Source organism: Castor canadensis, chromosome 7 (assembly GCF_047511655.1).
Source record: "Castor canadensis chromosome 7, mCasCan1.hap1v2, whole genome shotgun sequence".
NCBI lineage: Eukaryota > Metazoa > Chordata > Mammalia > Rodentia > Castoridae > Castor > Castor canadensis.
This window is the reverse complement of record NC_133392.1, coordinates 157,284,013-157,311,922: the sequence shown is the minus strand read 5'-3', so window position 1 is coordinate 157,311,922 and position 27,910 is coordinate 157,284,013. Positions and strand designations below refer to the sequence as shown.

General features: G+C 47.0%; 1 protein-coding gene across 9 annotated transcripts in view; it reads right to left on the bottom strand.

Moving 5' to 3' along the window:
* Rere (arginine-glutamic acid dipeptide repeats) overlaps positions 1-27,910 on the bottom strand; it is a 379,832-nt gene that overhangs the window by 4,065 nt on the left and 347,857 nt on the right. For 8 of the 9 annotated variants that reach the window (XM_074081432.1, XM_074081437.1, XM_074081435.1 and 5 more), the window contains 8 exons: positions 7,790-7,952; positions 6,915-7,007; positions 6,267-6,466; positions 4,895-5,056; positions 4,347-4,460; positions 2,767-4,121; positions 2,438-2,660; positions 997-1,720 (listed from right to left, as the gene is read on the bottom strand). In XM_074081432.1, coding sequence (XP_073937533.1) covers positions 997-1,720; positions 2,438-2,660; positions 2,767-4,121; positions 4,347-4,460; positions 4,895-5,056; positions 6,267-6,466; positions 6,915-7,007; positions 7,790-7,952 — 3,034 coding nt within the window. The remainder of the gene's footprint in view (positions 1-996; positions 1,721-2,437; positions 2,661-2,766; positions 4,122-4,346; positions 4,461-4,894; positions 5,057-6,266; positions 6,467-6,914; positions 7,008-7,789; positions 7,953-27,910) is intronic. The other variant, XM_074081436.1, reaches the window with a different exon arrangement.

The window sequence follows — 27,910 nt, the reverse complement described above, 5'->3', positions numbered from 1 at the left end:
ACAATTTCCTCCCACCACTTCCAAGCCCCCTACAGCAAGGATGCAAGATCTGCAGCAGAGCCTCTCTTATCCTGGGCTTGCCCTGTGCCTCTCTGGGCCTGAAGACTGATGGTCTTGTTCCAGCCAGTGCTCCTTGTTCCAGCTGCAGGATGAGGTCTCAGCTCAGCTCAGCTCAACAGCAAATGAGCATCTTTTCCTTTCCCTTCACAGTGGTCCCACCTGCTGTGCCACATCCTGCCAAGGGTGCCCCTCTTGTCTTGGGCTCTTGGGGAGCCTGAACACTCCCTCATGCCTGCTGCAGGAGTTCTTTTTCCATCTCTTTACTGCTCATCCCGGTTCACCCTTTCACCTCCTTCAGATCTTTCCTCTGATAGCACTGAGACTGCAACACTAACCCCAGCTCTGTCCATCCTTCTCCTGGACTTCTCTCTTCTTCTCTAACACGGACTACTTACACACCTGCTACCTTCTGAGTATAGCCAGCCTCTTCCTACCCCACCTAGTTAGGCTGCAAGGGAGCAGAACCCAGCTGTGCCCTGGACTGCCCTTTCCCCAGGCCAGCCAGTGAGCAGACCTGCAGGAACTCCCATCCTAAGTGGACAGGACTGGGCAGCCCTGGGCAGGAGAGTCAGCTTGGAGAACTCAGTCAAAGCCAGAAACCCTGTATTGTCCCCTGTGGGGAACAGAAGACTGTTTTTTTTTAAGTTCCCACTATATCACAACCCAGCTTCTTTGGGCAACCCAATGCCTGCAACCTGAAACTCCCTGAGCTCACAAGGACACACACAAGACCCTCTCTGCTGTCCCTCACCTATCCAGGGAGCACAAAGCACTGCCCTCTATCCCACAGGGGCAGGAGCCCAAGTTTTCCCCAGAGGCTGCAGCCTCCTAGGACTTGCAGCTCAGGAGAGCCCAGGGATTTCTGGGATGAAGAGAAACTTGACCTCAAGTGGATGCTACCCTCCCTGCCCTACTCCACCCTGGCAGGGCACCCACCTTGATGGAGGGGGTCCTGCTGGTGGAGGTGGAGGTGGGAGTGGATGTGGGAGTGCTGGTGATGGTGTGGAGTCACATTGAACATCTGCAGTCGTGCCAGAGGGTCACTGGTCAGGGACGCCATGCGCTCAGCGTGGATGCGCTCAGCCGCCAGTCTGTCCGGGTAGCTCATCTCAGGCCGCAGCTGAGGGCCTGCCAGGGCCAGTCTCTCCCGTTCCAAGGGATTCAGGCCCGGGTGGAAAGAGGCGAATGGGTGGGGGCCAGCTGCAGGGGGGATGGTGAGGGCGCTGTGCCGGGCAAAATGCTCCATGGGGTTGGTGGCTGGGTGCAGGGGGTCAAGCTCAGGGGGCTTCACCTCGAAGCCTGGCTTCATCCTCTCTCGCAATTCACGTTCCCGGATCTCGCGCTCCCGGATCTCTCGCTCCCGGAGCTCCCGCTCCCGGATGGTGGGGTCAACATTGTAGAGGCCAGGCATGTGGTAGGCCAGCAGGGGATCGGTGGGGTTGAGGGGCATGTAGAAAGGGTGGTTGCGGTTGGTGGGTGACATGACATGAGGCCGAGCATACTCGCTCAATGTCCGGAGGGCAGGTGTATCAGGCCCAATATACGGGGGAACAGCGGCAATTGTAGTTGGTGGTGGCTCAAAGGAGGGCCGCATATGGCCAGGACCACTGAGCTGGGGGTCACTAAGGCGTCCTTCATGTGCTGAGCTAGATGCCTTCTGCTGAAAGAAAGAGGCATGGGGGTGGATACGAAGCTGCCTGGGGGTCCCATCCTATATTCTATCAGGCCAACTTAGTACCTCCACCCCAATGTGGAGACTGGGTGCCCAGCCATGGTAGGGTACTGGGATGCAGTCCAGACCCTGCTGTGACAGCCTTATTTGTGCCTGCAGTACCCCTGCTGGCCCAGGTGGATACGTATACCTGTGAGACAGTGGCAGTGCATGCCTATGAGTAAGACAAGGCAAGAGTGGGAGTGTACGAGGGAGCCCAGAAGGCCATCACAAGGCCCCAAATGCCACTTCTGTAGTTGGCTTCTCTTCCCCCTCCAGGCACAGCTGGTGCCAGGTGACCTAGCCCATGAGAGGGACAAAGAACAGAGCTGTTGGCAGAACCTCCCTTCCCTGACTGCTTCTCTCTTCATGTCATCCACTCCTATCTCCTCAGATTATAGAGGAAGCACAGGCCTCCAAGCTGTGGGGAAGAACGGGGCCTTTCCTGCAAAGCCCTGGGCAGGCAAGCAGCAAGTCACTGCCATGAGGTCTGCCCTCGTTAGACAATGAGTCTAGTAACTCTATGATAGTGTCACAGCCTTAGAAAAGCCCAAGGATGGGTACAAAGAGCACAGAACCTTCTGGCTACATAAACATGTGCCAGGCCACACCACAGCAGGGCTGCTGGACACTGCCCTCCCTGAACCACTACCGCCTAGGACTCACAGCTGCACGTTCTGCTTCTCGTTCCCGCTCACGCTCGCGTTCTCGCTCCTTCTCCTTCTCTTTCTCCCGCTCCCTTTCCTCTCGGGCTTTCTGCTCAGCCTCCCGTTTGGCCTTCTCAATGGCCTCCTCCCTCTTCTTCGCTAGTTTGGATCCGGCCAGAGGCATGAAGTACAGGTCTGTCCGTGCACACGAGTTGTAACCCCGGTCCAGGTGTTTGTAGAACCTAGGAATGCCATAGCTCGTGGGGCTCCTGCTGAGGGTTCACCCAAATTGCCTCCCACAAATTGTCCCTACCCTACTCCCACCTGGGCCTGCCCAGGAACCAATACCTGGCAGACTGGCTGGCATGGCTGGGGGTGTCCACCACTGTGGGCTCAGGGGATGGGCTCCTGGGGGGTGGAGGAGGGCTCTCAGGCTCTTCAGCATCATCCAGAGCCTCCTCCTTAATTTGGACTGTGGGGAGCGGGCAAGATGCACCCCCAGGGACACTGGTTCCTGAAGGAACAGCAGCAGAGCAGGGTGGCTGGGTTGAGTTGCTGGGTCCCGCAGGTGGGGTGGAGGTGGAGGGGCAGGAAGGAGGGGTGATGGGAGGAGGGCCTCCAGGAACAAAGGGGTGCTGAGAAAATGGGGGCTGAGAGGGCACCTGGTGGAGGCTGGAAGGTGGGTGTGAGGTGGCAGAAGGGGGCAGGTTCTGGCTCTGGGTTAGCCCAGGGGGCTGGGCAGGGGAGGAGGGCAAGGGCTGGCTCTGGGGCATAAGCTGCAGGGGCGGGGGGTGTGCAGAGGGTGGGTGGTGTGTAGACAGCGAGCTGAGGGGCTTCAAGGCTGGTGGGGGTGGCAGGTTGGCATTTATGGAGAAGGGCGAGGGCCCTGAGAGGTGAGGTGGGTGCTTGTGAGCCTGTGGCGTAGGAAGCTGGGGGATGGGGGTGGTGGGTGGGGGTTTGATATGTGGCATAGCCAAGGGCGCAGGTGGCAGGGGCTGTTCCCTTGGGGGCTGCTGGGGCTGCAATGCTGTCTGAGAGGCTGGGAGTTGCAGGGCTGTGTGAGGGTGAGTTGCTGCTGGGGAGGTCCCCAGAGGGGCCTGGCCTGGGGAGGCCTGGGGAGGTAGGCCAAAGGGCTGAGGGGGGCCTGGGTGCGGCATCAGGGGCCCAGTCTGCAGGCTGTGAGGGCCAGATGTGGCCTGGCTGTGCAATGGGGGCTGGGTGTGAGGAGGTGCTGAGGTCTGGCCAGCTGGCCCTGTCAAGGTCTGCAGTGGAGGATGAGGGGAGGGCAGCCGTGGTGGGTGCAGGGTAGGTGCCTGCTGGATATGGGTGTGAGCAGCAGGTGCCACAGAAGCCTGTGGCTGGCTAGTGGGTTGTGAGGCTGCAGGGGACCCCTGGGGAGGGACTACAGGGGCAGAGGGCGTGGGGCCTGAGGTGGGGAGCTGAGGTGCTCCTGAAGGGACTGCAGAGGGAACTGAGGCAGCCCCACTGGGAGCCTGCAAGGCTGGGGGCTGGGCCTGCAGCATCTGCTGCTGGGCTGATGAGTCCGAGTCGCTCTCATTGTCCTGAGGGCTGGGGATGCTGGGGGACGTGCTGCGATTGTCCTGGTCGATGTCTTTGGGGTCACTGCTACCCTCGTCATTGACACTGCGACTATCCGAACTTTCTCCTTCGCCTTCAGATGGTGAATTGGGCCGACTGATCTCCTAGAGCCAGAAGAGGGAGGATGGAAGCCCTGAGAGCACAGCTCCACTCCACCTGCTCAAGCATGGCAAATGACAAATGTCTGTGCTATGCACAAGAAGCACAGAACTAGGCCTCTGGGCTCCAGGCCACTCTAGCCATCTCCCTGGGAGCCAAGGAAATGCCTCTCCTTGAAGACCATGGCTGGGGCTTTAAGGAGCAGCAGTGGCCAACTTGAGTTGCCTCACCTGGGTTTTCGTCTTCTTGGAGCTGATCCTATCAGCCTCCTCTGTATCAGAGGCCACTTTCTCCCGCTGGCGCTTGGTGCTCTTAAGAGGGGACGAGGCTTCCTCCTTCACTTTCTGCAGTGGAAGGTCCATGAGGAGCAATGAGGCTGATGGGACATAATCCCAGGCCTCATTTTCTCCCTCATTCTGAGCTGCATGTCTAAAGCACTGGGAGGGGCCAATGAGGGCCAGAACCCTTGGCTCTAGGGGCAGGGAGGGAGCCTTTTCAATCATTCTCCACACTCTGCCTCTAAGACTTTGGTGAGCTTGAGGCAGAGGTTCCCCCAAAGACAGATGCTGGAACCTCAGTGGGAATCCCTTTTTTTCTAGGCCCTAGGCCTCCACCTGCAGCTGGCTCCTAGGCTGGGGCAACACTAGTACCCATAGAGTCCCTACAAATGAGCTACAGCTCTAAGACAGCTGAATGCCAGCTCCAGCAGCCCAATTTCAGTGGAAGGGAGGCAGAAAGGGAGAGGACGAGCAGCTCCCAGGCCCCCTCAGCCCCTGACCTTGGCTGACTTCTTCACTGTCTCTGCTTTACTGTCATTGCTGGAGGTGCTGGCAGCACTGGGGGAGTTCCGACCACTGGAGCGGATGTCTTCATTGATGGGTGAGGTGCGACCATCAGGGCTGGCAGGCTGCTTCTTGCGACCACTGCGTAGTGTAGACATCTGCAACACCCAACACCCAACCAAAGGATGGTAAGGTTAAATCCTCAGGCCCCAGTGGAGCCCACGTGAGCCCAAAGGCAAGTTGAAAAGAGTAATTCTTAAACCCCAGGACATCTCCAGGAATGTCCTGAACCATCTGTGTTGGAAATGAGGCACAAAAGAAGTCAGCAGGCAGGCTACTGTGACACACAGTCATCTTTTAAGTGCTTTAACCTGTTTGTCCCATGGAAGTGTACACTATCCCAACCCAACCACACAGCACCACTTACTGAGATACTCAGGGCAGGAAGCCACCCAAGGTGATGAAGCTCAGCTACTGCAATTGCTAAGCACTCAGCATGCTTCTGCAGAGCCATGAGACGCAGATCACATGTAATGGTCATGGCTGGCTCACAGGTTCCCCTCCCAATAAGCAGAGACAGCCTCACCATGACAGAAAGGGCAGGGTTGGGGAGAGTGTCCTACTCACCTGCCAGAAGGAACCGTGGGGAAGCCAGAGCTGAGGGAAGGGGCCCTCTATATCCTCAACCCCAAGCCTTAAAGACCCTCTCCCATGGTCCCTGACACATTTCCAACCCAGGAAAGCATTCAAAAAGTTTATGAAGAGCCTATGCAGAGAGGAGAAACATGTATCACAAGTTTCTAAAACTGAATCAGATGTTTGAACAAAAGTTTAAAATAGCGGAGATAAGCCAGTGCCACAGACTGGTCCACAAGCCAGAGAAGTTTTAAGAGACTTGGAGAGCTGGAACATGGCCACAAATCAAGACCAACAGGCTCTCTGTAAAACTAAACTCAGAGCTGGGCGCTGGTGGCCCACACCTGTAATCTTAGCTACTCCAGAGGCAGAGATCAGGAGGATCACAGTTTGAGGCCAGCCCAGGCAGACAGTTCGTCAGACTCCATCTCAAAAATACCCAACACAAAAAAGGGTTGGTAAAGTGGCTCAAGTGGTAGAATGCTTGCCTGGCAAGCATGACTCGCTGAGTTAAAACCCTAGCACTGCCCAAAGAAACCCCGAAATAAAACAAAAACACTAGATTCAGGATGTGCCCCACAGACCCCTCTTCTTAGGAAGAGAACAGGGTGCTCTTACCAACCCCACGGGCAAAGCTGCTGTCTTTGCAAAACATTGCCTCTAAGGGTCTATGTCTCTACCTAAACATCCTCCAGCGGGCCTAAGCCCACTGCTCACTGGACACTTGCTCACCGAGCCCCGACTCCGCCGTGTCCTCATGCTATGTTTCCCACTGAGCCCATCGTCCTCCTCCTTGACAGGCTTGAACATGAACGGTGGGGGGTCCACAGGCTTCTCAATGGGCGGTAGCTCCCCGTACTTCTTGAAGTGGATGCGGCAGTCAGTGCAGAGTAGGATGTTCTCCCTGCCCCCGTGGTGCCAGTCTTTGGAAGCTGTGTGAGGGGAAGGGGCGGGATAGTGCCAGTCTTGGAGACCATGTCTTCTCACCAAGGGATGTCTTGCAAAGGGGCCCTTCTGTGGTTCTACCTAACCCTAGTGCCAGTCATGTAGCACAGGGACTGGACAGATGTCCATTTCTCAGGCACCCAGGAGGACAGGACACCAAGTTCCCAGGAATCATAGGCTCCCCTGGACCTTAATAAGTCCCTCCAACCACCAATCAGTACAGTTCTCCATACTGACTACGAAACAGGGAGTGAAGTCAAATAAAGAAGATGTTCAAGTTTCTCAAACACAATGCAAATGTTAAATCAATCACTGCTCCTGGTAAGTTTCTAATTTGATGCATGAAACCTTCCAAACCTGAAGTGCTAAAGCTTGGCCTGGTCCCATAAATGGTCCTTTGTCCCCTGCCCTGGGGGACAAAATGAAGCCACTTACTAGTGGTGAAGCAATGACGGCAGGCGTACCCCTTCAGCTCCTGCTCGCTGTCTTCACTGTCAAAGTCATCCTCGCTGGCTGAACTCAGGTCCACTGTACAAAGTAGGCACAAGCAGGGATGGGAGGCAACCATCATGCTGGGCCAGGCTGGGGCCACCAGCAGAGTAGCTCCACAGTCAAGGTGGGCAACACTCAGGAAGGATCATTTTCAATTCCTCAGGATCAGTCACCAGAGCCAAAAGGCTTGTGTGTGACAGGCGGCACTCAAGGGCCCAACCTACTAGTTTGGTGGTAAATCTTGAAGGTGGCCAGCACTGGTGCTCACACTGACACATGTGAGCTGGGAACAGCACACCCACAATGCCTAAAGGATTCTGTAGGTCTATGCATCCATGCCATTCCTACTAGATGATTTTCAGCCCTTAGCTTGCCCGAACACCCGGGGTGGGGGGTGTGGGGAGGTATGCCCAGGGGATCTTGGTAAAGCAGGAAGAACAAGAAGGTATTTACCACCAAAACCCATGTGCCATGAGAGCTCACACAGTGCACCATCCACACTAAACAGAAAATCTCCTAGGCCAAGGTCCCAAATACCTCAGGCCAAGTGTAAGCTCACATTTTGAAAAACTTAAAACAATGTTGAGTCATTAATTGCACAGGTTAAGTTTTTAAAATTCTCCCTACTGAACACCCCCCGACCCATGGTCAGTGCTACACTCAGGTCAGGCTTCACACACAAATGTGTGCAGACACATACGTGCCTCACACAACTGCCTGGGTCACAAGTTCCTGTAGACCCAGAGCTAGATACATGTGTAGCTGCATGTGAATAGTTTCCCACCACCCACTGTGGTGCCAAGATGCCCCCCACTTACAAAATTCACTAGAGGGGGGTCTGGAAGGCGTGTTGACAGGGGTGGATGCAGTGCGAGTCTTAATCCTCCTGAACACGGCTTGCCTACGGTGCCGACGATGGGCTCGGGAGCTGGCTGCTTCAGGAGTCTTCTTCCAGTAGTAATAGAAAGTGATCAGCTCCCCCTGCAAGACAGAAGGTGCAGCTGTGAGGATGTTATGCAGATGTGACATCACCATACCCACCCCTCTGCCCTGGGCAGAAAGCTGGATAGAAAACTATCCTGGAGTCAGGAGGACTGGGTGTGCTCTGACTGCACAGCCCGAGGGCTGCACAAATGGGGCCCAGCTCCTTCAGTCCAGCAAAGTATGACTACTAGACACCTAAAACAAAAGCTTGTTTGCTATTTGTTGGGTGTCCAGGGTGCCAGATACCACCAGTGTTCTAAGTCCTGAGGCACATCATGAACAACAGACAAAAAGAAAAGGTTCCTGCCCTTAGGGAGCTCTCATTGTGTGTACATGAGTGTGTATGAGCATGAGTGTGCAAACATGTGTTTGGGTGTATGAATATAGAGAATTTTTTTTTTTTTTTTAAAGTAAGAGATGGGGTCTCACTGTGTTGCCCAAGCTGGAGTGCAGTGGCTATTCACAGGCACGATCCCACTGCTGATCAGCACAGGAGTTTTGACCTGCTCCGTTTCCGACCTGGGCTGCTTCACCCCTCCTTAGGCAACCTGGTGGTCCCCCGCTCACGGGACATCACCATATTGATGCTGAACTTAGTGCGGACACCCGATCGCATAGCATACTGCAGCCCAGAACTCCTGGACTCAAGTGATCCTCCTGCCTCAGCCTCCCGAGTAGCTAGGACTACAGGCGCACGCGCTACCACGCCCGGCAAGAATGTCTTTTGCATAAAATTTCAGTGAAATCACACAGGTTATGTGAGGAAATGCTTGGCTGGTTAGAATATTTCTGAAGAACCAACCAACCAACACAGCTGAGATGGTAGGAATGCAGACCAAGAGCTGGGTCGGGATAGATGGAGACACCACACCCAAGAGAACTTCTCATCAACCTCTGTTGCCCCATCTGAACTGCCCATACCTGCCTAAACTGGCAGAAGGTTCTGAAGACAAAGGAAGACAGAAGGACCAACACAGCGGGACTGATACAGACAAGGCATCACTCTCACAAGGTCAGACTTCCTGGCCAAAAAAAAAGCTATTTTGTCTATGGTCTAGTGCAAGACATTTTGAAAATACAGCAAATGCAACTTTTAAAAAACAGGGTGCTGTAGCAGTCCCACCTCTCAGGGCCTCTGCAGGCACCTTTCTCACATACACACAAATGACATGTGTACCTAGCCTGGCTATGAGTAAGACCAACTTCTTAAAACAAATATCCCAACAAAAACAGTAAGAACGATGACACTGAGCCAACATCACACTGTTCTTTCATTAAGTGGACATGGGAGAAGATCAGTTAACTTAGCAGAATTCCTGCTACTGGGAAGTTACCTTGAAGGTGAGAACGTGGACCAGAGCAACACTGTGCTTCCCCAGTGCCCAGTCTCATTAGCAGGGTGCCACAGAAAACGAGAAGGCCAAGCTTCTGTACTCCAATGCGCTAAGCTCTATCTGGAAAGATGAGTGTTGGGATGACTAAGTAGAGAAAGCAAAGAGTAGAGACCATGTACAAACTCTTGCAATGGACTAAACACTCAATCCAACCAGGTTTCATCCTAACACTGAGGGCATTGGCTTTGGAAGATGATGATAGGAGTAGTGGGCAGATTTTAGATGGGGAAATGGCTTTTGCAAGGTAGCTAATGCACACGCACGTGTTATTTCCCATCCAGAGCTGGATTTCAAGAGTACACATTTTTCTACCAAGTGAAACCACAGCTGTCACCAGAAGCTAGATGTGAAGCAAGAACAGACTGGTCCCTGTATTACCTGGCGCTGTGGATGTGTTTCAACCTCCCCAAGCACTTAATACTTATTAAAATGCTAGTGACTGCCAATACATAACAGATGAAGCACTAGCTGAGAAGCCAGCTGCTGAGGACAAGCACACTCATGCCTTCATGTGTACACACATGACCCTTGCCCCTATGTTCTAGATAATGGAACAGAACAGTAAGGGGAAACTGTCCTTGGGATTTCTGTCTTCTTTACTGTATGCTATTGTACAAATGGCACCTCCAGCTGCCCCAGTGGTGACAGGAACACCCTGAGCCCAGAAGGTCACATGATCTGTGACTCTCTAGTGCCTGCCCCTTTACTTCCAACCTTCCTAACCTAGAAATGCATTTATATATACCAATTCTTTGGTGGTGATGGAGGAGCCAGACTCATAAACCTACTAGGGTATTAAAAGACCTCTGCTAACAGAAAACTGACTTGGCTCAGATTTTCCTATGAGAAAAAAATGGAACAGCAACCCTTCAGACACTGCCACTGTGGCATGCTTCATCCTTTCAAAAGGGTAACTTGTCCAATGAATCTTGGACCAATTCCAAAGCCAGAAAGAATGAGAAAAAACCCAAAGTAGTTCCTTCTAGCACCTCCTTTAGCCTGAGTCATTTTAGGGGCCAACTAATTACAGATGCCTGGATTGTATATAAAAGAAAAGCTGTAAGAGGGAAAGGAATAAAAATGAGAGAAAAAAGTCAGGTGCCAGTGGCTCAAGTCTGTAATCCTAACTACTTAAGAGGCTGAGAACAAGAGAATGCTGGATCGAGGCTAGCCCAGGCAAACAGTTCTCGAGACCCCCATCTCCAAAATAATCAGAGCAAAATGGACTGGAGGTGTGAGAGAGTGCCTGCTTTCCAGTGTTAAGTCTGCCCAGTCCCGCCAAAAAAAGAAAAAAAAAAAAATCAGGTGAGAAAGTGCTGCCAAACCTAAGAATTTTCCTTGAGGTAGCTAAGCAGCAGACACCCAGACATTTATCTGAACGCAGTACTGCCTCACGCAGTTCCAATCGATGACCTCTACTACACAAGTAAGAATGTTGTGAAAGCGTCTCAAGATAGCATAACTTGCAGAGTTTAAAAAGGAGAGTACAGCAAGGCTAGGAAACTGGCCAGATGCCAGAGAGTAAAAGGCTCTGGCTGGCATTTTCTATCCTTATCCCTTCACAGTGAGCAGGTGGGAACAACATTAAGATCTAAGAGAAAGAAACCTAACAATTAAATGAACATCAACTCTTAAACAAACACCTACCATGTGATCCAGCAACTCCACGCCTCATTTTTTTACCTAACGGAAACAAAAACATGCTCACACAGACTTTTACACAAACAACCATAGAAACTTTATTCTTAGTAGCCCCAAATTGGAAAAAAAGGACACATGCCTATCAGTGAGAGAACAGATAACTGAATTATGGCATACCCACTCACCAGAGTACTACTTGGTAATAAAAAAGGAACAAGCATTGATACAAAACCAGGGACAAATCTCAACAACACCCTGTTAAGTGAAAGCTGTCAGACAAAAAAAGGGTGCACATTACATGACTCCATCAAGAAAAAGCAAATCTGAACCATAAAAAAAAAAAAGCAAATCAGTGGTTGGCTAGAGCCTGGAGAGTGGGAGACAGAAAAGTTCTTTCAAAGTACCCAACTAAACACTTAATTGTGTAATAGAAAGGGTCTATAAATTGACAGAGGTGTAATTTACAGAGATGTATACAGTTGTCAAAATGTACTGAACTGTGCATTTAAAGTGGGTGCATTTTTATTGTATGTACTACTATGTATGGCACATGTATCAATTTGTCAATAAAGTTGATAAAAACAACAACAAATCCAGGCCAGGTTTTATTAGCTGCCTCTCAACCACTGTAATGGCTACCAAGGGATTAAACACTGGAATGGAGCGGATCTGGGAGGATTAGAAACAGCATATTGGCGACTGCATGGGTGGCTAGGTCTTGAACACAAACAAAAGAACATGTTGGAGAAAGCTTTGGTTCTACAAATAGGGACTGAAGCAGCTCGCAACCTCACCGGGACTGAAGTCAATTGAACTTTAATCAAACATGCATAGTGTGTTGCAGAGACCCACTGCACATAAATTCAGGGAACAAAAGCTGTCGCAGAAATCAATAGTTTACTGAAACATTAACACAGGCAAACATTGATCAACAGGCAGCTCCACAAAGGCAGCCTTGCAAATTAGCTCCTGCTTTTGCTTGCACGCAAACACCAAGGTCTAAATGTTGTCGACATGAATGGCCTATAATGATCACTTCCTACCCAATGCCCTTACTCCATCTCATAGCCAGCACATCTGAAATCACGGTACTATAGCTGCACACAGCATGATGAGCTGAACTAGTGTAATGCCTGGACAAAGAGGAGAAGAAAGAGGCAAAGCCATTTTGAATCACCAGCATCATGGGCTGCAGCTCTTATCAAGAAAAGGGCTTAAACCCACTGGTCTGTATTTAGCATTCTCCCCTTCTAATTCCTTCTCTTTCTCTTGTTGGGGAAGCTGGATTTTCTCCACAAACCATATGCCAAAGGCTACTGGCAACCATGAGAGTTTTGCTTCCAGAAGCAGGGTCTCCCCAGGATATACATACAGCAGGGTTAGAAAAATAAGCACCATGAGGTTCTTCTGATTGTTTCCACAGAAGAAAAAATGAAGGAAAGGGAATACCTTTTACAGAATGGAAGGGGAAAGGAAGTAAACTGTTCAAGGTAGCACTATTCGGGTGGGCTAGGGACTTTGAGAAGGAAAAGCTAATGGAGGTGCAAAGTTGGGCTGCAGGCTGACTCTGGACTCAATGGCGGCCCACTCCAGGAACCCAGAGACCTGCTGGGCTCGGCTGCTTCCTCCTCCTTCTCACCACCACTTGACTTCTTTGCCCACCTGGGTCAGGCTTCAAGTCTACCAAGATCACTTGCACAAAGCATAAAATATCAGTGCTCTCTCTGTTGCCTGGGCAAACTGGGCTGCAGTGCCCAGGAACCAAAACTGCCTATTACTAGAGGTGTACCCATTTTAGGCACACATTCTGCTTGACCTTGGGTAAACAACAGGCTGACAATGCTTTGTGACAGCCAAGTCCCCCTCCTGTGGGCATGTGCCAAGCAGACAAATGCGGGGGCTGCAGGTGGGAGGTACAGCCTTGTGGCAGGTGTTGGCCTAGCTGGGCCTCCTTCCTGTCTTACAAGAGGTCAGTTTGCTGGTTGGCGATTGGTAAGCTACACCACTGCTGCTATGCAATTTCCCTCAGGAACTGCAAGGCTAAGAGAGAACCTGCAATGTGTCCTGCCCAATTAAAAAGTAATTCTTCTGTAAAATAAGATAAGCTGTATGTCTCCTCTCTCTTAAAGGAAGTAGAGTGTAGAGCAGACTGCTGAGGAGGGAAGGCACTGAAAGCATCAGTACCAAAAGCCCATTCTCAAAAACACATCTGTCCCCACATCAGCACAGAGGTCCACAAAGAGCTCCCTCAGCCCTTGGTTCTCTTATGCCTTAGCTCAGCACTAATTCCTCATACAGAACCCTCTGGGAGGCTAATGTGGAAGCAGGAAAGTAAGCCAATTATTTTTGTCCCAAACTAGAAGCCTATGGGTATACCTGAGATTGAGTCTAATTTTTTTTTTGCATGTATGTGATTATATTATTATTAGCAGATCACCTGAGAGGTCTGGATACTCCCGGGGGATGGGGTGAGGGAGTGGTAGAAGACGAAGTCTAGGGGCTCCAACACAGAGTTGTGTGCTTACAGCCTGCCAGCTATTATCAAGTCTTTTCTTGACAAGCCAAGGAATACGTATATATGGAAATCACCATATACAAAACCACTTTCAATTCAGTGCACAGAGCATTTTCACAACAAGGCTCTATGACCAGCAGAAGAGAATGGTGAGGGTAGCTGGCTTTATAGCTGTGTTAGGGGAAGGCCCAGTGTCCTGCCTCTTGGTGAGTGGTATATGTGGGTAGTAGTAGCTGGCCAGCCATCTAATCCTGGTCTCTGTACCCTCAACTGGGGAAGAGCAGCTGCAACTCTTGTCTTCACCACTACAAGTTTTCCCAGGCTCCTTTTCTGGGCCAAGCACCACCTATGAAAAAGGAGCAGGCGAGAAGCAGGCCAGGAAGCTGCTTGTGGGTAAGGGGAATATAAATACAGTTTCTTCTAGTGCTAGTTTAGAGCTGAGAAGACTGCAATTTTATGATGGGACAGGGCTCGCAAATGCAAGTCTTTGTATACACTGATACACTCCTTCCCAGGGTTAGAAAGTAAGCACTTAGAAGAAATTCTTAATTAGGTTCTGGACATATGCTTGTATGTCCCTATGCTAAACAAAGATTTTAACATGAATATGTAGAAAAAGAACGGCTCAATGATTGCCATACAAAGCCCTAAATATCAGTGCCAATGTGCTATTAGAAAGAGTGTTGTGCCTAGGATAAACTATGTTCAAAGAATACCTCTTGCCAGGGGGTTTGGGGAGGTGGCACAAGCAATGTATACATATGTAAGTGAATGTAAAAATGATAAAATAAATGGAAAAAAAAAAAAGACCCTCCAGGGATCTGGCTTCTTCCATGGCACTCAAGGTAAACCATGAAGACCTCCCTCACTTGCATACTCGATGGGGAGTGGAGAGCTACAACTGGTTTTTGCTTGTTTTTGAGACAGTGTCATGGTATGTAGCCCAGGCTGTCCTGCAACTTTAGATTCTCCTGCCTCAGTCTTTCAGTACTGGAATCACAGAAAAATGCCACCACACCTGGCTTTTGATGTGTTTTCCCAGGGACAATTACAAAACAAAGCTCAAAATAAGAAGGGGACAGGGAGATGAAAAAAACCTCTTCCAAACCCTGGCCCTAGACAAGTGAGTGGTAAGGTCAACAGGAAACGAGTCAGACCTGGGCAGGTGTGAGTGCAACACTCTCCCCTGGATGAACTCCTCCACTCAACTCCTACAGCTGGGGTCCAGCTCTTCCCATCTTCCCTAACCACCTCTGCCCAGGAGATACTGCTGTACTATTTCTTGGCAAGAACTACTACCAATTCAAGGGTAGTGAAGCAAGTTGGTAAAATTTCCTGGCATGGAATTCTGTGCAAGTCATTCCTTCCTTTTGCTCCAGGATGATTCAAGGGCTGGATCTGACAACTGTTCAGAAAAGCTGAGTCTTGGAAGTGGGTAGAACCAGCAGCCATGGTTGGGAGCAGCCACCGTCTACAGATCTTTTTACCAGCAGGCAACTGGTTATCTTCTAGTAACACCTCTGGTAATTAAAGCACTATTCTTCTTCTGGGCTCCTTCTTTTGTCAACCAACCAAACCAAATCTCCTAATTCCTCAAGGAGCCCGCCACTATCAGAGACTCTGCAGTTTATCACTAAACACTACCTTCATGGTGGTTGTGTGCATCTGGGAGAATGATGATCTGCTCCAAGGCACATGGCAGAGAAACAGCATTCTGCAAACAGCCTCCTGCACTAAAGGGATCAGAAGGGTCCTTGATCTCATACAACCTAAGAGGACCCCAACAGTGAGTGGAGGCAACCTGATTCTAGGCAGGGCATGCCCTCTAGTTCCTCTGGGAAAAGGTGAAGGGAGGACAGAGAAGATCTCTCTTGGGTTTGACCTATTATGGACGAAGCTGGACTGAAATGGTCTTAGAGAAGTTCTTGAATCAGGTTCCCTTTTGTAAGACAAAAGCCAAAACAGAACAGAACACCAAGGAGGGCAAGTTAACCCCCCCCCGGGCATTATTACATTTATATGTAATATGGAAACAGCCTAAATTACTGTTTTGTTTTTGTTTGTTTTTAAACCAAAATAAGATTTCCTAAACTCTGTTGTCTTGGTTGCTGACCCAGCTACCTGTCAATCCTAACTCTGGCCTCACACCACTTGGAGGAGCAGACTTGAGGTCCCACTATAATCATTCCTGGCCTCCTGCAGAGGCTTGGTTAGTCTTCTTTTGAGTCCTTACCTTGCTACTTTCTTTTCCAAACCATTAAGGCTCCTAGGAGTCTAAACACCAAAGGTTCAGCTGCTTCCTCAGGTCTTCCAGGTTTTTCTCTCTGTCCCCAGCTGGCCTGGCATACTAAACAGTGCTGTTTAGTATACCAGCACTATGGCTAATGGCCATCCATCAGTCCTTTCTTTTGCCTGCAGGCTGCAGCCTACAAACCCCTGGCTACCACATCAGCATCTGTGCGCAAATCCAACCAACTCACTTTTCAGAGCTAAATTCATCACAGATATCACGTTCCCTTCCCCACCACTGGAAGTCGTCATGATGGCATTTTTACTCCTCTATGTGCCATTGTTGCCTTTCTCTGGCTACATTCAGGTTTTCTTCCTGGGCTTTAATCATGAATGAGCCTGTATAACTCCCCCATCTATGTCCATTTTTCTGTGAGGACCCCAAAGGTCTAAGATAAGTAAACGTGATACAGTAATGACTTCCTGAGAATCAAAATTCACCTGAAACTAATAAAAGGATAAAACTTTTGAGAAATGGACACAGGATTACCAAGTGAGGTTATTAGAAGTAACTGCTTCCTGGGTGCACCATTATTTCATAAAAAAATGACATTGTATTTCCAAAAAAAGTAGAAAAGATAATCTCCAAATAAAGAGTTCTTCTGATTTGATTATAGTTATTATGATGAAAAATAACTACTTTGTTCCTGTTGCTTTATTTCTCACAGACCCGAGCAAATGCAATCCATATGTTTGGATCCAGATGCTCTACAGGTAGCTAACATGGTCCAGTGGGACCATGGTCTGATGGGCTTAGGAATGCACTGCCAATAGTCTTCATTGAGCAGTTTTTGTTGACAAACAAGTAAGCAAACGACCTTTCACTGTTAAGAACTCTCCAATGACAAAAGCTATCACTGTATACATGGATGGGCTTTCCGTATCTTACTATATTATAAGGGTATCTTCAGAGACACCCTCATAAATAACTTCATCTATCCCTACTTTACAAATGAAACAAAGTACACAGTCAAATTCATATGGGTCATACTCACACAGCTTCAAGGGACAGCCCTGGGTCTGGTCCCAGAGCTGAACAGTCTAACCACTCCCTTGTGCTGCTTCTCAAAAGTCTGACAGCCATGGTTTAAAGAAAATAATTGTCCTATTTTTTTTTAAGCCAGAGACTCAAGCAAACCTGAGTTATCTTCAGTCTCTGGAGTTCAACAACAATAGCATCTTAAACCTCTTACTTAGACCTTCAATAATCAATGCTAAAGAGAACAAAAGACCACCATGTATCCCTAGTAACAGACTGCCAGCCTTTCTACTTCAGGGTGAAGTTCCCTACTCCCACATCCATGAATTATACAACACACCTACTTAAAGCAACTTCATGGGTACCCAGATCAGAAACGCATTTGGTGGACAGAAGAATTATACATTGGTGTAGGAAAATTTTCTTTCTGATTCCTATGCCAAGAAAAAGGGACTTAAAGAGTTTGGACTGTCAGATACTAGGAGCTCACCAAACCCAAGAAGCCCCTCACAACTTACACAACATTTCTCAAGTCACCCGGCAGCTTATGCTAGAGAAGAACCCTCTGCCCTCCTTTTGCTTCTAGGCTACACATGCCCCAGAGATGTACAATAAGCAGATTCACCTACCTCTGGATCCAAAAGCAGTGATGCCTGAATCCCTGAAGACACATGGGACATGCATTATGAACTACAAAGCTCCTTTTCAAATGATCTCCTGAACCTCTGGCACCCTTTCTGCCACCCCTACAAGCAGCTCCATTAAATCTATGTATTGATCAAGCTATAAATAGAAGATTCTTCCAGATAACCAAAAATAACAGAATATTTTTCTTAAGTAACATATTTAGAAATGACTCATTTGAAAATAGAGATGAATACTGGGTGTGATAGAGCATGCCTATAATACCAGGACTCAGGAGGCTGAAATCAAGAGTTCAAAGCCAGCCTGAACACTGAGACACTATATCAAAAAAGAAAACAGAGATCAAAGATATCACAAAATGGTGTAAAGCCCAACCTGACTCTAAGAGTGCCACCAAGTACAGAGGTGCCACCCTAGTTTCTCACAAGGATGCCCTGGATAGTCCTGACATAGCAGTAAGAATTGAAATGAGGGCTGGTGGAGTGGCTTAAGTGGCACTGTCTAACAAGTGTGAGGACCTGAGTTCAAAACCCCAGTACCATCAAAAAAAAAAAAAAAGAATTAACATGGAACCTACACACAAGGATACAGACAAAGGCCTTTGGTTTTGGTTTTACCAAGCTGTTCGTATAAATAAAGGCTGCTAACATTTTTAAATGTAATAACACCAATACCAGGACTCAGATAACTTCCCATTCCCAAGAATTCATTTGTTGACATCAGTTTTCTTTCCCCTAGCTGAACAGTTCATTATTTTCTGAACCCATTTAATAGGAGTTCAGCAACAGGACAAGAGGGACTTAACTGCAGTTGGTTCTATCGCCACATCACCTTTGTTAATGTTTTTTGTTCCTGTAACAAAATCACAAGTCCACCAGCAAAGGGGGAGAAGAAAGAAAAAGGGAAAGCCATAAAACTGTTAAAACCACCCTTCTCCATCTCATAAACATTTTTCTATTTATCGGCCTTTCATTGTATGTGCAATCTTATTATCCCCACACAGCATCAAAGTGACATCCGTCAGGGTCACCCTATAAAATATACATTGGCAATGTAACATTTAATGATGAAAGATGAAAGATGAGGGAGGAAAGCAATGCTGTACAACGTTTTAAAGGGATCATCAGTTATATCTGTGTATTTCCCGAGGTGATAATTGAATGACAGGGGCTGGAAAGAAATCCATTTTTGAGCTCAGAAATGATAGTTAGGAGAAAAATGTTTTTGTATTGGAAGCATGTAATGACTGCCAGGAAATGAAAACAGCTACTCTACCAACACTTTATGGTTTTTATGGACATACAGCAAATTATCATGTCCAATCCAACTCTGAAAGTTGAATTTTTAAATAAATGACACACTTTCTCATTAAAAAGAAAGGATATTTACTTTTGTCACAGTATCACATTTGTTTAATAAAAGGAGAAGCAGAGATTACTCTTCAAAAACAAAACCCCAATGAGGAGACCACATTCTTTTTTTTTTTTTTTCTTTTTGTGGCACTGGGGTTTGAACTCAGGGCCTCACACTTGCTAGGCAGGCGCTATTCTACTTGACCCACTCTGCCAGCTCCACATTCTCCTTCTTAAATGTAAAACATCTCATCTCTTTTACCTGAATTTGCGATTTAAACCTAAGGCAGAGACCTTAGGAAAATGAGGATAAGGCTGCTTACCCATGCTCTTGTTTCACACACATGGCCCTGTGAGCAGTTGTTTTGTACAGCCTGTTAGCACAGAAACTCTAGGACAGAGGGTGGGGGGCCGTAGCCATCTTCATGAGACTGCATGGGCTGAACTCAGAATTCCTGACATTCTAACTGACATTCTAACTACCACTATTTCAGAATGTAACCTTACTTGGACATAGGGTCTCCGCAAGACTGCTCCAGGTTAGTCATGTGAACATGGACATCATGACTTAGAGAACAGACATGATGTAAAACCATCCCTATGAGGGTTTGGGGTTATAATTTTTGGAAGCAGATCATGATATGGACACGGGGGGGGGGGGTCCCTCTCCTTCCTGATTGACATTTACGTCTCCTCGAGGAGTCTCCTTGAGATTCTTGCGGCAAGTCCAGAAGTACACAGCTGGCACCACGACCCCATGCAGGCTGCCATGGGTGTGGAGCTGCTCCCTTACCAACATCCTTGTCCCAAAGGGAACTTGGGAAAATATTGTGGGGCTGACTTCCCCAGGAGAGCCAAGAGCTTCTTTGGCCATTTAGTACACATCTCAAAAATGCATGGCTCACACATTGGAGCATCTGCCTAGCAAGTGCCAAAGCCCTAAGATTAAATCCTAATACCACCAAACAAACTGTGTGGTAGGGAAGGCTGTATGGCTGACTTCACTTACTTCCCCTTAATGCATGCTTTAGGTTTGCACACTTGTTCTAGAGACAAATTGTTGTTGACAAATAGATATCAGTTCTTCCCTTCCCCAGGCTGCCATGGAGTGTGGTAGGGGGCATATGCCAAAGTGCTCCCACCAGACACTGTGACACTCCAATCCTTTTGCCTGCAGGCTTATGTTGAGGGTGGCCTGGGACAGGAAGATGTTCTTGGCCTTGTCAGGAAGTGATTTTCCCTTCATGCTGCACGTAGTTAAAAGGTTACCCTTGAGTACTCTTAAGAGTCACAGGAGGGACACTGATGGACGAACATTGCATTCCTCCTGCTCAAACCTAAGATTCCACAAACAATTAAAAACTCACTAATTTTTTGTTAATGTGAGAGCTTTAAGAGTTTGAGTTTCCAGTTAAGGAAACCGCCGAAAACTGGCTTTTCTCTAGTTCGGCTTCACTTCGAAACAGAATTCAATACCCTCTGCAATGAAGAACAGAAAGATACTTTCCTGTTTCTTTGGGGTGGGGGTGAGGGTGGGAGTTGGGGTTGGGGTAGGGTGGGGGAGGGGCATATTGAAGCAAGTGCTTTACCACTGAGCCACACCCCCCAGTCCTACTTTCCCTTTGAGCTAACTTCAGAGTTGAGTCTGTGGTCAAAGACACCCATTTGCAGACAGCAAGCAGTACCTTCCTGAGCATCCTCCAGGCCTGTTCATGAAAATGCCTGATGCTGCTTTGACATCCACCAGAACTTCGGAGCCTTCACCTCCCACCATTCCCACAGACGAAGGGACTGATGGATGGCCTTTCCCATGTATCCTGTCTTCTAGCCCACAGGCTCCTGGGACACCCTCTCTCAATTGCTGCTAGCCTACTCTCTCACCCTCATCTCTACCTGTTGTAACCTTATCCATCTTTTGGGAGGTGTAGTGACATATACAATTCCAAACACATGGCTTCTCCTGACCCACAGGGGAGTGATTCTGGGAGTGGAGTCTCTTCTCAAGAGCAACAACAATCTCTTGCTTAGCTGGAAGGAATCCTTTTGTGGCTCATGTATCTAAGTCTAGCAGAATACCAAGCTATGTCTAAGAGTTGATTCTCCTCTTCCTCTTACAATTGGACTGTAAGCTGTGTGCTTATCAGCAGTGGATGTGGCCACTCTAGACTTGAGATCCCAAGCAGTAACTAACAGAAAGCCTGACACAGTAGGTAATCAGTATTTTGAAACAAGCTGTACCACAGACACACAAATATATGAGAATGATATTTCATAAACAATACACAAAACAATGTCACTGATATTCACAAAACTGACATAACTCAGTTTTAGAGATCAGAAACTTGGAAATCTTTTTTTTTTTTTTAAAGAAGAAAAGCCTAATAAAAAAGAGCCATGTTTATTATCTTTTGTTCATTCCCTGTAGCTTCATATGTGGCTGAAAACTCTTTTTTATTCATATGTACATACAATGTTTAGGTCATTTCTACCCTCTTCCCCCCTCCCCCTCTCTTAACCACCCCACCCCCTCGCTTCCAGGCAGAAACTATTTTGCCCTTATCTCTAATTTTGCTGAAGAGAGAGTATAAGCAATAATAGGAAGGACCAAGGGTTTTTGCTAGTTGAGATAAGGATAGCTATACAGGGAGTTGACTTGTATTGCTTTCCTATACATGTGTGTTACCTTCTAAGTTAATTCTTCTCAAACTAACCTTTTCTCTAGTTCCTGGTCCCCTTTTCCTACTGGCCTCTGTCGCTTTAAAGTATCTGCATTAGTTTCTCTTGTGTTGAGGGCAACAAATGCTATCTAGTTTTTTGGGTGTCTTACCTATCCTCATATCTCCCTTGTGTGTTCTCGCTTTATCATGTGATCAAAGTCCAATCCCCTTGTTATGTTTGCCCTTGATCTAATGTCCACATAAGAGGGAGAACATATGATTTTTGGTCTTTTGGGCCAGGCTAACCTCACTCAGAATTATGTTCTCCAGTTCTATCCATTTACCTGTGAATGGTAACATTTCATTCTTCTTCATGGCTGCATAAAATTTCATTGTGTATAAATACCACATTTTCCTAATCCATTCATCAGTGGTGGGGCATCCTGGCTGTTTCCATAACTTGGCTATTGTGAATAATGCTGCAATAAACATGGATGTGCAGGTGCCTCTGGAGTAACCTGTGTCACAGTCTTTTGGGTATATCCCCAAGAGTGGTATTGTTGGATCATATGGTAGATCTATGAGAAACTTGGAAATCTTTTAGTGAAGTTTTAAAAACTGGAATAAATATGTAAGTAGATATTCACTATGAGAATCCAAATTCTTTAAGATTATTATGTGTTTCCATGGGACTTGTTATGTCTATGCATTAAATTAAAAGATGAGTCCCTTGAACCCCTTAATTAGTTAGGGCTACTCTAAAAAATGAAAATGATTTCCCCATCCCAAGGGATGCTGAAGTGTGAATGAGAATAAGGGCTGGACAGGCAGAGTATACTGATACGCACTTGGAGTCACCAGAATGAATGCTTTATGTTTTTTGAGTCCCCCACCCCCACCCCAAATCTGTGGAGAACTACACAAGCCTTGGCTTGACACTGCTCCAGGGGCTGGGCCTTAACTTGAATTAACAAAACTATATTCTGGTCCAATGATATTTGGTACTAAAAGAATAACATCCGTTTTCCTGAGACTGAGTGTTTATTCATTTCCTGCTGTGAGACTCTTCTACATCTGTTTTCATTGCACTCAAGAAGGTAGTTATACAGTCAAATTTTCCCCTTGGAGTTAGTGAAAAGATAGGCCCAAATCTCAAAAGCTGGAGAATGGGCACCATGGATCATGAGTGTCCTGAGCACACTGGTTCTGTACTGAAGAGCCCCAGGCTCTAGGAATATGTGTGCAAGGCAGCTATCCTATCCTGTGGTCTGAGGAACCAATAGTGACATATCGCTGCCCTTGGCAGTGCCAGTGATTCCATCAGGTTGTCTGCAGTGATCTCAGATCCATCTTTAATGTCAATGTCTGCAGAACTGGGAGTTAGAGCTCCTTCTATAGGTATGAGAAGATATACTTCTAGTTTAGGCTTTGGTATGGGGTGGGGGTGGTGGTGGTGGTGTGTGTGTGTGTGTGTGTGTGCGTGTGCGTGTGTGTGTGTGTGTGTGTGTGTGTGTGTGTGTATATATAGAGGGGTATGATATTGGGGAAGATGGGAGGAAAACAATTATCAATCACTGACTTTCTCAAGTGAAATTCTTCAGCTAAACCACAAGACTCAAAAATTTCTCCTATGAAGTGGCTTAGGTGGTAGAGTGCCTGACTAGTCAGTATGAGGCCCTGAGTTCAAGCCCCTACCACAAAAGGAAAGGAAAAAAAATTTCTCCTACGAATGGAGTGTGACTAGATTAGTTCAAGACACACAGGAAGGGTGTTACTGCATTACATACAATGGATGGTTCATGCCAGTGTAGCCAAACAAGACTCAAGACATCCCAGGCCAGCACTTCTACTGCAAATGACCGCTTCTTATTTGTACCCATTAACCTACATTCAGCACAGATCAAAACACTACCACAAGCCAGGATCAACACGTAAGACCTTTCCTGCCTGTTCCCGTACTGAATTCTTTCTAGTCTTCCACTTACTGTGCATGTCCATGGAAGCTTCATCAGTGCCTCCTCCCCCACTGCCCCACTCTTTCCTTACCTGTTAACTAGGGGTGGTTCAGTATCAGCTTCCTCTTTTCCAGGGTGTGGTGTAAAAAGGGTCTGGCATATATGCTCAATAAATGATGGATACAATTTTTATTGTTTCCATTTGGTTCAACTCTTCAGGAATTTAACCTAGAAACTATTTGTGTTTTTGCTGCTGAACATAGGATGGGAACGTTATAACTTACCTCATCATCCCAGTGCTTCTTTCTTTCTACTCCCTCAGTGGGCTATGGCTCTCCCTCTGTCACGGTTTGCTGAATGACCAGGGGTGTGTGAGCTGGGACATGTTGAGTTGTCTCTTCCTGAGTTACAGGCCTCCTCTTGCTGTTGCCTCCATCTTATCCCTCAGAACACGATGTCAATTCTGTACTATTCCCCCACTACAGGCCTAAAAAGACTGTGCTGATATGCAGAGTCTGGAAGCACTGAGGTACTAAAGCACCTACATCTTAACATGGCACTAATAAGATGAGTAGGGATCCTCACCTGGGAACTATAGCAATCATTTTAACAGCCACTCAGAGATGGTAGCAAATAAAGAGGGAAGTTGTAGGGGCTTAAGGCAGAAGCAGAGATAAAAGGTTATATACTAACCCCAGGTAAGAGGAAAATAGGCCTGATGAATATCACTTAAGAGATTTTTGCCATATAGGACCTGGTTTCACAGCCTCTGACCCCACAACCAGAAGCTTTGAAGGCATTTCTTTATTCCCTCCAGTTATAGAGCCTTGTGGAGCATTTTGTACACTCTTAATCCATGGCTCCAGAAGCTACTAGCAAAGAAGCCAGGGCACATGCTTGTCAGTCTCCTACCTTGGTCTCCAAAAAGTCCCAACTAAACCTTGGTCTCGCCCTGTGGGCAGAAGTAAAGAGTGAATGTGACTGAAGCTCCTGGGTAACAGAGGCAATGGCTGGCCGTTAGTATGCCCATCACAGCTTACTTCTCAGTCCATGCAAACCGCAATCTCTTCAAAAACAATCTGAAAAGTCCTGCTTGCCCCGCACTCTCTTCCAAGGCCTGCCCAGCAGCAGTTCTGCAGGCTATTTCTGCAAGCCATTGAGATCTTTGTCCTCTGCCTTCCTTTCCCAGAATTCCTAGCATGACTTGGGTCAAGGCCTTGGGCCTATGCTGCTCTTTAAAAGCAGCAAGGAGGAAGTATAGCTCTTAATTTGTTCTAATTGTATATTAGGATTTAAAATGTTCACAGCCTAAAATAAAATCAAAATGAACTTGAATAATACCAAAACCTGTTTATAGTGTAATGAATGAGCTGAAATTAACACCTTTACTGACAACTCCATGGCCCCTCCTTTAAGTTTCAGGCTGCCTGTTTGTCCTTTGCCTGACTAGAGGGACAGGTCACCAAAAGAGGCCTTGGGTAGCGCTACAGATGTAACTCAGTGGTAAAACATTTATTTGCCTAGCCTGTGCGAAACTCTAGATTTGATCCCTAGCATCACAAAAAACAAACAACAACAAGAACATGCAAGCAAACAAACAACAAAACCCAAAGAGGTCTCCGGTAAAGCACTGACTGTGCCTGAAGCCTGAGTCACCAATTCACTCAAGAGGGATTCTGGTCCAATGGCTCCAGTGCAGCTTTGAGTCCTGCTTTGTGTTAATTCACAGAGGAAATAGAGTAATGATGGGCTATTTCAGCTCTCGGTGGCAGAACAAGACAACGTAACATAAACCAACCAACCCATGACCTTGAGGACACCTTGTGACCTGTGTTTTCCAAAGGGGTGACATCTACCAGAAAAATCAAAAGAAATCTAGAGAAGTAGCAGGGTCCAAGCTTCCACCTAGGTTAGAAATGAACTCAGAAGCCAGTAATTCTAGCACTCAAGAGCTTGAGGCAGAAGAACCCCAAGTTTGAGGCCAGCCTGAACCACACAAGACCCTGTCTCAAAAAAACCACAAAGAAGCCATCCACCAGTGGCTCACACTTATAATCCTAGCTACCTGGGAGGCTGAGATTGGGAGACTCGAGGTTCGAGGCCTGCCTGGGCAAATAGTTCCCGAGACCCCATTTCCAAAATAACCACCGCGAAACTGACTAGCAGTGTTGTGGATCAAGTAGCAGAGCACTTGTGTGTGAAGCCCTGTGCTCAAATACCCCAATCCCACCAAAAAAAAACCCCACAAAATTCAAGAAGAAAAAAATTTTAAAAATGGGGAGTAAAGAACTCAGATGGAGTTAATGTGAACTTCTATCCCAACTGGCCAAAATACCAGCTATTTGGCAGTCAATCAAGCAATGCATGCAAAGCTCCTAGAGCACATACAGCAGAGGCCTCAGGACAGGCCATTACTGCAAAGACACCTAGGTCTGACTCCTATCCAGCACACTGCTACTTCCTCCAGAGTCTCCTTCCAGCTATACTTTTTTTTCTTGGGTGGGACTGAGGTTTGAACTCAGGGCTTTGTACTTACAAAGCAGGTGCTCATACCAGTCTGTTTTTCTCTGGTTATTTTGGAGATGGCCTCTCCAGAACTATTTGCCCAGTCTGGCCTCCAGCCTTGATCCTCCCGAACTCAACCTCCCAAGTAGTTAGGATTACAGGCCTAAGCCACTGGCACCAGATTTCTTGACAACTGTCTCACTGTGAATCCTCAGGGTTCCATAAAAGCCTGGTGCGAGCCCGGGAGCTGCTGACATAAATTTGCGAGGGAGACTGTCTTCAGCAGGGCTGGCTCACCTCATGGTGGCCAGGGGGTAAAAAGAGCAAGAATAGAAGAGGTCTGAAAACAAGATGTACCCTTCAAAGGCATGCCCCCAGTAACCAACTTCTTCCAACCAGGTTCTACCTCATAAAAGTCTGTTCAGCTATGAATTCATCAATGAATTAATTTACCGTGAGGTTTGTGCTCTTTGATCCAATTACCTCTTAATAGTGCCACCAGTTGGAGACCCATCCTTCAATACATGAACCTTTTGGGGAGAGACTTCATATCCAAACCATAATAAATTTTCTTCATTTGTTCTGTTTCCAATTTTGAGAACAACAAGGAGCTTCAGGTAACAGGAACTCAAAGTCCAATCTTCAACAGTGAAGACTAACCACCACCAACCTTGCCCTGGTGACTTCCACAACAATAATCTTCTATAGAACAGTCTAAGAGAAACCCTGGACTCTCTATGAAGGGTACCTGAGAGCTTAAAGACAGCAAAATGGAAGGATAGTGACTGTTACTTTGGGGAGACCAAATTACCTGCATTTCTCAACACTCTACAATCCCAACTTCCTATTCTAATTAAGGTGTTCTGAGTACGGAGACAGGACAGAGCTAAATCCAATGTAAATTCACATAATCCATCTGATCACACTTATTTCCCCATGATTATCTGAGAAGCTTAATAGAAAGCTTGATTACAAGTGAGGAAATATACTGTATACAATTCCAAAGTGTACAATTTTGACTATTATTTTTTGTTTTTTAGATTTTCAAATTATTTTAGGATTGACAGCTACACACAAACAAGACCATCCCACCATCAATGACTCAGTAAATCCTCACCAGTGTCCTGGTAATGTCATGTCACCTCCATTTTATAGATGGGTAAGTAACACAGAGGGATCAAGTAACTTGTCCAAGGACAGAGGGAGTGGATATTCACATGGGTTCCCATTTGCCAGTGACTGAATGAGAGAGGAAAGAAGCTGCTGTAAGAAGGCAGGTCCAGAAATCTCACACCACCAACTGCTTTCAAGTGGAAGGAGCAAGTAAAAAGCAATGACAAATCTGGCCACAGTGACCTAATTGCTTTGGGAGTCTATCAACAAAATGAAGTAAGATAAAATATATGACCCTGCCCTGCAAGTCATAAAACCCATTGCAAGTGTATTTACTACATCTCCAAACTGCAACTACCTTAGTCAGTTACATTTGTTTTGGGTTACTTTTCTTAGAAAACTGAGCACTTACAAAACACTCATTTTTATACTCTCAGCATTCTCCTAAAATGTCTTCTCCAAAGGAACTCAAATGTGAATGACCGGTTGAACAAATACGATTAAAAATAGAAAACACATTTCGAGGGCCAAACAATCCAAAAGCATTCAAGGTGGCAAGTTTGACACTAATACCAAATCTATAGATAAAGTGTCCATTATTTCCTTTAGCCAGATATTGCCTACCTACCCGTTCTATGAGAGAAATTAATTACTAGAAAACTACAAGTAAGTGTAATAATATCAAAGAATGAGCAATTTCCTCGTTGGCCTTGTCTGTATTACTAGTTTAGGAAAAAAAGGAACTCTCCCAGCTCAGATGTGCAGGCATCTGAGGACAGCTGAAGCTGATGGAGAAGGAAAAGGTGAAGGGAGCTTGCTTTCAGAAGGGCAGCATGATTGCTAGACTTTGAGCAAGGTTTACTGAGGAAACCATAAAAACTTGTCTGCATCTGGTATATACAGGTTTAAG